The 8,828-nt window shown below is 58.6% G+C and overlaps 1 protein-coding gene across 1 annotated transcript; it reads left to right on the plus strand.

The window, feature by feature from the left end:
* The first annotated feature begins 1,678 nt into the window (after positions 1–1,678).
* Positions 1,679–3,424, plus strand: LOC115495196 (brain-specific homeobox/POU domain protein 3). Its single transcript, XM_030272336.3, has 2 exons — positions 1,679–1,877; positions 2,399–3,424. The coding sequence occupies exons 1-2, from the start codon at positions 1,758–1,760 to the stop codon at positions 3,302–3,304; spliced, it is 1,026 nt and encodes a 341-aa protein (XP_030128196.1). The 5' UTR covers positions 1,679–1,757; the 3' UTR covers positions 3,305–3,424.
* Positions 3,425–8,828: the final 5,404 nt, after the last annotated feature.

Below are 8,828 nucleotides of genomic sequence, written 5' to 3' on the forward strand. Positions count from 1 at the left end.
GAGCAGAGCGGAGGCCGTGACTCAGAGCTCTGCTGGCAGCAGGAGAAGGGAAGAGGCTCCTGAGCTCCTCCGGAGAGCCGGAGCAGCCTGGCAGGGCCTGGCGCTCCCTGGCACACGGGGGATGCTCCAGGGCTCAGGAAGGGCTGCCAGTGTCTCAGGCCATCGGGGACAGGTGGCAGGGTCTTCCTGGCAGCACCTTGATGCTGCTGCAGTTTTTTCCCCAGAAGGATTTCTCTGGAGTCAGGATTCAGCCTTGGGGACTCTCCCCTGCCACTCTGCAGGAGCCAAGGGCTGCAAGGGGCTGGTTTTGGGGACTTCTGTGGTAGATTTGGTAGCTGTGCCCGAGTCTGGGCATCACCAGACTCTGTGATTGTGCCTTTCAGTCTCCTGTCACTGGATCTGACCTTTCCCTGGGCAGGTCCAGCACCAAGGAAATGTCTCTGGTGGTTCCCTCAGGTCCCTGCCCTTGGCAGGGGGCTGGAACTGGGTGATCTTCCAGGTGCCTCCCAGCCCAACCTGCCCTATGATCTTTTGGGGGACAGTTCAGCTTCTCTGGTAAGGTGGGGATCAATTCATGGGGTCAGGTCAGGATTTTCCTTTCCCTGTGACACTCGCTGACCATGTCTGTCCCAAGACACCTGGCAGATCCCCAGGAGAAGGGATCAGAGGATGCTGTGCTCAGGTGCTGTAGAGAAGAGTGGGAAAGGGAGCAGGAAACAGATCCTACCCCTGACACTGGAACAGCTGCCCCGTGCACCAAAGCCACTGAGGCTGGATTTTGGGGCTAGAGAAGCACACCTGGTTCCCTAGAGAAGAAATTTGCTCTGAGCATAGGAGCACTGGGGTTCCTCCTTGGCAGCCCCCCTGCTCTGGGCTGCTGGGGCTGTCACGCTGCTCATGCACCTTTTGAGAGCATCTGGGGGGCTGCAACTCCCCCCACCTCCTGATCCAGCAGTGGAACCGAACTCCACTGTAGTGGCAGCAGGAGCTGGCCTTGGTGGCAGGGAGGGAGAGCAGGAAGGGAACGCCACGGGCTGTGGGGAATTCGCACGGGTGGGTGAGCGCAGAGACAGCGATGAGCTGGAGACGGGAGGATGGAGAGGCTGCAGAAACAGACGTGCACGGGAGGATTTGGGGAATGAGCCAGGGAAAAGGAAAGTTGGTGAAACTTTTCTTGATTTCTTTCTTTTGATGATTTTTGACCCAAGGTTCTTCCCTTCAAAGGGAGAAGGGGAACGGCTCCTCTTCAGCCCTGGGTTCCGGGCTGCTCTGCTCCCCAAATCCCCCCGGGGGAAGCAGCCCGGAGCCGCGGGCAGGGGCTGGACGGGAGGCGATGCCGCCCCGAGCAGACGCGACGAGGGGTGACAGGGAGAGGGGCGCACCTGCGGAATAGCAGAGCCGGGGAGGGGCGGAGATGAGGGGTTTAGCCCCAGTTTTGGGGGGGCTCGCCGACAGGTGGGGAGCTCTGGTTTTTGGGGGGTTACAACCGGAGCAGGGGGAGGCCCGATTTGGGAAGGGAGTACCACGGGCAGAGGGGGGCTGAGCCCCGGTTTGAGGGGGGGTGAGCTCAGTGCCCGGGGGCGGGCGGTGGGAGGGACCTCCCCGGCCCCTCCCGGTGGGCGGGGGGCGGGGGGGCCGGGCTATAATGCCATTGATGCCGGGCGGCGGAGCCAGACAATACCGCGCCCCCGAGCCGGGTGCCCGGAGCGCCCTGCCCTGCCGTGCCCCGGCCGGCCCCGCTCCGCTCCGCTCCCACCATGATGTCCATGAACAGCAAGCAGGCGTTCAGCATGCACCCCATCCTGCACGAGCCCAAGTACCCGCACCTGCACACCAGCTCCGAAGCCATCCGCAGAGCCTGCCTGCCCGCCCCCCAGGTAAGCCCCGACACGGCTTTCGGGAGGTTTCGTGCCCGCCGACCCTCTCCAACTTTGGTTTCCCTTTTGGATGTGGGTTTCGCTTGGGTTTGGGGGGGTCAGTCCTCCGGGGCGGCGGGCCCGGCGGGCGGGGGCTGTTCCCGGGGGAGGGGGCTCTGGGGCGGCCGGGGAGCGCGGGGGTCGGTCCCGCTCGGGAGCTTCGCCCCGCTCCGTGCGAGCGCTGGATGAGCGCGGGGCTGCGGGACCCCCGACGGCTCCGGCCTCTGTCGCTGCCTCCCTTTTGGGGAGGCCGCCCCGGAGGGCAGAGCGAGTGCCCGATTTGGGGGGAGAGCGCTCGGTTGTAACACCCCGCTGCTTTTATTTGGGGGGCTGGGCTGGCGCTCGGTTCGCGTTACCTGTCCCCGGCGGCGCCGGTGGGGCAGAGCGGGATCTCCGTCACGCCGCTCCCCTTTAATCGTCTCCCGCTCTCTCGGTTTGTTTTCGCCCCCGATTTTCTCCCCCCACCCCGCCCCTCCGTGCAGATCCAGGGGAACATCTTTGCGGGCTTTGACGAGACGCTGCTGCGAGGGGCCGAGGCTCTGGCCGCTGTGGATATCGTATCGCAGAAAACCCATCCCTTCAAGCCGGACGCCACCTACCACACCATGAGCAGCGTGTCCTGCACTCCTACCTCGTCCTCCGTCCACCTGCACCACCCGTCCGTGCTGACCACGCACCACCCCCACCACCACCACCACCAGCCCTCGCAGGGCCTGGACGGGGAGCTGCTGGACCACCTCAACTCCGCCCTGCCGCTCGGAGGGGTGCCGGGCCCCGAGGTGGGCTCCACACCTTCACACCCGCACTCCCACATGTCGGCCATCAACCACATGGCCCACCACTCGCAGCCCATGAACATGTCCCACCCCCATGGCCTCGCGTCCCACGCCGTCATCTCGGGCCCCGAGACCGAGACGGACCCACGAGAGCTCGAGTCCTTCGCCGAGCGCTTCAAGCAGCGCAGGATCAAGCTGGGGGTCACCCAGGCGGACGTGGGCTCCGCGCTGGCCAACCTGAAGATCCCGGGGGTGGGCTGCCTTAGCCAAAGCACTATCTGCAGGTTCGAGTCGCTCACCTTGTCCCACAACAACATGGTGGCCCTCAAACCCATCCTGGAAGCGTGGCTGGAGGAGGCGGAGAGGGCGCAGAGGGAGAAAATGACCAAACCCGAGATCTACACGGGGGGGGACAAGAAGCGCAAGCGCACGTCCATCGCCGCCCCCGAGAAGCGCTCGCTCGAGGCCTATTTCGCCGTCCAGCCCCGGCCCTCCTCCGAGAAAATCGCCGCCATCGCTGAGAAGTTAGACTTGAAGAAGAACGTGGTGCGGGTCTGGTTTTGCAATCAGAGACAGAAGCAGAAAAGGATGAAATTTTCTGCCACCTACTGAGGAAGGGGCTGGGGAGGCAGCGGTGCTGGGGGGAGGGGATGCTGCCCTCCCTACAGCCCCCCCGGCCCTTCCCAAACAGGGCTTGGGGTTTTGTCGGCTTCTTTTTTTTTTTTTTTTTTTTCGGGTTAAAAAATGGGAAAAAAAAAACAAAACAAAAAAAAAAAGGAAAAATAAACTTTAAGATAAAGGGAAACGCGCCCAAAGCAAAGTGAACAGTTTGGTGCCTGCTCCTCACCCCTGGGTAAAGTGGCCCCTCTGTTCTGACTGGTACAGACTGCTTTTGTAGATAAAACTGGAGGAAAAAAAAAGAAAAAAAAAAAAGATGGAGAAAAAGGAAAAAGACAAAACGAAAAGGCCAAGGGAGAAGTTTGGGGGTGCCCGGAGTTGGGGCAGCAGCAGCGAGAGCCCGGTGGGTCTTTGTCACAGCCCCTCCCGGCTTGGGGACCGTGGCACCGCTCGCTCCTCTGTGTCCTCTCCTCTTAAAAAACAAACAAACAAACAAACAAAAAAAATTAAAAAAGGAAAAGAAATGAGAAAGGAAACGAGCTGGAAGCCAGCTGTAAACCCGGGGTGCTCCCCGCCGCCAGGGTCCCCGCACACCCACGCACACACACGCACCTGCATGGTTTTGTTCTTTCCCCTGCCCCCCGCAGACCCATCGCGTTTTTGCAGTACCATTTCTGTTTCTACCTCATCGGCTAAATTGAAAAAAAAAAAATTAAAAAGGATAAAAAAAGGAGAAAATATTAAAAAAGAAAGGAAAAAAAATATTGGCCCGTCCCCGGAATCGCGGTTTGTTCGGGGAAATGGACATTTATTTTGCGTTGGTTTCACTCCAACCGTTCGATTTCTGTATGGTTTTCACTGTATAAAATCCTAAGCTTCGACAATCACGTCCTTGGGGCTCAGCGGAGCGGCGGGAGCGGCCCGAGGCAGCGGGGACGGAGCCCGGCCCGGCCTCGGGGCGGCTGCCTCCGCGCATAGGGAACTCTGCACTTTCGAAGGCAAGAAAACTCTTATTTTCCCCCCTTTCCTTTGCATATTTAATAGGAAAATTTACCTCCTTTTATTTTCTCCCTTTTCTTTTTTTTTTTTAATTTTATTTTTTAAATTAAAGGAGATTTCGTTCCGCTGTGTGTGTGCTGAATGAAATTTTGGTGTCTGTGTACGCTGCAGCATTTCAAATAAATCATGCACGTTTTACCTCACCCTCCTGCCTCCTCCAGTTACTGCGGCTCCGGGGAACCCCTGGCCCGGGGACACTTTTGTGGGACTCCCGGGGGCTCCGTCCTCCTGCGTGGGGACGGACAGAGGGGAGGCAGAGCCGCCCACGCGGGATGGAGCGGGGGTGGGACCGGGGGTCCTGGTTCCCCTCCGCCCATCGCGGCGTTTTTGGCCTTTTTCCCCCCGGGGGGGTTCGCTCCCGCAGCTCGGGGGTCCCGAGAAGGGCGGCGGGGCCGGGCTGCCACCCTGAGCCCGCTGCCCTTGGGGGGACACCCCCAGGTGCTTCTGTCACCCACCCCCCAGGTGCTTCTGTCACCCCCCAGGTGCCTCTGTCACCCCCCCCCCCCAGGTGCCTCTGTCACCCCCCGGTTCCTCTGTCACCCCCCGGTTCCTCTGTCACCCCCTCAGGTGCCTCTGTCACCCCCAGGTGCTTCTGTCACCCCTCAGGTGCCTCTGTCACCTCCCGGTTCCTCTGTCACCCCCCGGTTCCTCTGTTACTCCCCGGTGCCTCTGTCACCCCCCAAGTGCTTCTGTCACCCCCCAGATCCTCTGTCACCCCCAGGTGCTTCTGTCACCCCCCAGGTGCCTCTGTCACCCCCCCGTTCCTCTGTCACCCCCGGTTCTTCTGTCACCCCCCAGTTCCTCTGTCACCCCCCGGTGTCTCTGTCACAAGGGACATCCCCCTCTCCCAGCCCCGCTCACCCGCAGCCGATGGCACCGAAATCTCCCAAAATTCGCTTCAAACCCTCGGGTGGAACCGCGGGGTCCCCTCTGGGATCAGAATTTGGGGGTCCGCTCCGTCCCGGGGACCCGCGGAGAAAAGGGCTAAAAGCAAGAGATTTTTTGTTGGTTTTCTTTGTTTGGGGTGATTTTGTTTTATTTTTGTTTGAGGGGTTTTTGTTTGCTTGGGTTTTTGTTTGTGGGTGGTTTTTTTATTGTTGTTTTGTTTTGTTTTGTTTTATGACTTATTGGGGGGAAAAATAATCAAGCGCACGTCGTGGTGCTGAAGCCCGACAGACGGAACGCTGCGGTTTTTACCGGGGAAAAGCAAAGCAGAACAAGCAAAAAATAAAGGAAAATAAAATTAAATGAAACAAAATAAAAGGAAACGAAATACGATAAAGGGAAATAAAATAAAAGAAAGTAAAATGCATGAAAGTGAACTAGTGAAATGAAGTGGAAAAAAAACAAAACCAAAACCAAGCAAGCAAACAAAATACATAAAACAAACCAAACAAAAAATACAAACAAAATCCTAAAACTTCACGAAGAAGTAAGAAAAACAAACAAAAAAGCGAAGCAACAAGCAAACACACCAAAAAAACTCACAAAAAAAAAAAAAAAAAAGGAAAAGAAAGAAAGAAAAAAGGGGAAATAGCTGTCGGAGGAGTTGCTCCAGCGGGGCGAGCGGGGCCAGAGCCCCGAGCCCTGCCCGCACCGTTTGATTCCCGCAGCCCGTCCCGCACATCTCTCTTTATTCCCGGCCGCTTCCCAAAGCCCGTCCCTTTGTTCCTGCGCTCCGTCCCTGTTTTCTCCATGCAGCGAAAAGCGCATTTTCATAAATAGACCTTGGCCGAGCGCTGCCGATGAAAGTTTAATGAGGCGGGATGCTGAGTGCTGCCCGGGGGGGCCCGCACCGGCTCCGCGCAGCATTAGCGGGGCCCCGGCCCCCCTTTCCGCGGCTCCCCCGCCCCCCGCTCCCTGCCCGGCCCGTGCCCGGTGCCGGGGCCGGTGCCGCGGTGCCCCCGCTCCGCCAAGTTCACGGGCGATGCAATATTTATCAGGCGCGCCGATAAAACGCCGGGTGGGGATTTCCCGGGCACAAACGAGAGGCGCTGCGCCGGGGAACCGGAGCGGGGCCGGCCCGGGACCCCCCCGGGCCCCGCGGCCGCCAGGTAAGGCGGGATCCGAGCGAAGGCAGCGGGGCTGGAGGCCGGGAGGGGCGGGCAGAGAGGCAGCGGGAGTTGGTGCTGAGGCCTGGAGAGCTCATCACAGCCGGGGTGCTGCGAGGGAGCCGGCCCGGGGATGGATCCTGCTGCTGCCGCTGCTGCTGCTGCTCCTGTCCTTGTCCTTACTCCTTTCTGCTCCTGCTCCAGCTCCTACTCCTCTTTCTGCTCCTGTTGCTACCTCGGTTTTACTCCTGCTCCTGCTCCTGCTTCCTTTTCTCCTGCTCCAGCAGTTCCCACTATGCCCAGGCCAGCGTGAGCCTCCAGGATCCTCAGGGAAAAGCCTGGAAGGAGGAGGGGAAGGGCCCCCTGTGCTTCCCCCACCCCTGCTCCCGAACAGCCAGTCCTGGGCACAGGTCAGGGAGAAGCTGCTGCTCCTTCCTGCAGCTCTGGCAGCCAGGACACACCTGGGAGCAGGTCCCAGCCATGCTCTGGTGTCCCAGGTCCCGTGTTCAGCTCCTGTTCTCCTGAGGGTTTCTCCTCCTGCACCACCCAAAAGGAGCTGAATCCCTCGAAATCCAGGTTCTCTGCGGAGCAGCTGGCACAGGGTGAGGTGGGAAAAGCCCAGGGTGAGGTGAGAGGGTGAGGGAAGGAAAACAGAGACACACAGAGGGGTGTCACGGACACTCCCTGCTCCTGGGGCACAAAGGACACCCTGAGCCTGACACTGGACCAAAAGCAGAATTAAAGGAAGGGAATATTGACTGGAAGGGACACTCCACTCTCACCCTGGGTTTTCATCTGAGGTTTAATGTATGAGCAAGGTTTGAGAGGTTTCAGCTCTTTTGCTTCAGCAGCAGTTCCTCCTTTACAGGCACCTGCTGATCCAGCCGTGAGCTGGCCCAGAGCTCCTTCAGGAGGAGCTCAGCTTCAGCCCCCTTGGAGGACCTGAGTCCTCATCTACCTCCAGGCTGGTGGGATTGAGGGGATGGGCCAGGTCTTATCCCTTCCCCAGGGGCACCCTGAGAACCCAAAAATATCAACACCATCAGTTCACCAGGGGTTAGATGAAAATGCCTCGGGGGCCTTCAGAGCAGGGATGGATGGATGAGTGGAGGCCTCTGGGCTCCAGTGAGGGTCACCAAGGAGCCTCTGTTGCAGCTCAGCTCTGATATCAACCTCTGATCTCAACCCCTGGCTCAGGGCTTAGAGGCACCTTCATCACCTTACAGCCTGTTCTGAATGATCAGCTCAGGTGGGGACACCAATAAATGGGGATGTGACAGCTGAATCCCATCCCTGGGGCTGCAAAGGCTTCCCAGGAAAAGCTGCCCACCAGTTCGGGGCTGCTGGAGCTGTCAGACACCAGTTCCTGGAGCTCTCCAGGCCACTGGTGCTGCAGCCAGGATCTCTCTTGCAATCCAGCCCTTGCTCCAAGCTCTTTTGTGCTACTTCTGCCTGCTAGGAAAGACAAGACCCTTCAAGAATTTGGGCATCTAAACCCCTTGTGCTGAGATGTGACAGAGGGATGGTCCAGGCCAGTGTGGCCATGCCACGGCCACCAAAGCGTGCAGGGATGTGTTTAAAGCTATCCATGCCCTGCTGAGGTGGAGTCTGGTGGCTACAGGCAAATGCAGATGTGTTGGAAGAAATGCCTGGAGAAACCCTGCCCCTCTTTTATCTTTTAGGATAACATAGTATGGTGCATTCTTTAGGCTGTTAAGCTGCTCTAGATCCCCTTCACCCCAATTTGTTTCACAGGCACAGGACCCATCTGTGCTTCCCAAGCAGCAGGGTGACAGCAAATGGTGCCACCCCAACACCCCAACCCCTGCGCCCTGCTAAATCCCACACTCAAGGGGCTGATTTCCCCACAGGGAAAACAGGGCAGGAACATCCAACCTGTCTGGGGACCATCAGTGGGGCCCATCTGTGCACCCACAGAGCTCAGGGTGCTCCCAGAGGTGTGGGGAGGTTCCACCAGCAGCAGGATCCCAGGGACAGCAACAGGCACTGCCTCATCCCAGCAGGATGCAGGCCAAGGGGAGGGATACAAGGACTCAGATATTACTGGCACGTCCCATCTTTGGTCAGGAGCAGAGAAAATGCTCCGTGTTCTTTAAAGGATCCCTGCCTTTGAAAGCTGGGCAGGTCCAGGCTGCGCCCACTCCAGACTTTCTTCTATTATTCCATGTGTTTTAGTGCAGTGCAGAGCAGATGTATTTTTAAAGATGCTCGGGGTAGGCTCTGTTCCACTACAGGGAAAAAAAGGAGTAAAACCATCATTAGATTTTATTGAGCAGGGGGGAGGACAGCCAGGGGGAGGGGAACTCAGGAAAAAGGCTTGGGAAAGAGATTGGGAAATGGGGCAGAGCGTTCTGTGGGACACACCTGACAGCTGGCTGTGGGGTAGG

This window comes from Taeniopygia guttata, chromosome 4A, assembly GCF_048771995.1.
Source record: "Taeniopygia guttata chromosome 4A, bTaeGut7.mat, whole genome shotgun sequence".
Lineage (NCBI taxonomy): Eukaryota > Metazoa > Chordata > Aves > Passeriformes > Estrildidae > Taeniopygia > Taeniopygia guttata.

Excerpts from the sequence above, each read along its gene's own strand:
- LOC115495196 (XM_030272336.3), top strand. The coding sequence starts at position 1,758 with ATGATGTCCATGAACAGCAAGCAGGCGTTCAGCATGCACCCCATCCTG. Across the intron at positions 1,878-2,398 it reads CCTGCCTGCCCGCCCCCCAG|ATCCAGGGGAACATCTTTGC; the intron begins GTAAGCCCCGAC and ends CCCTCCGTGCAG.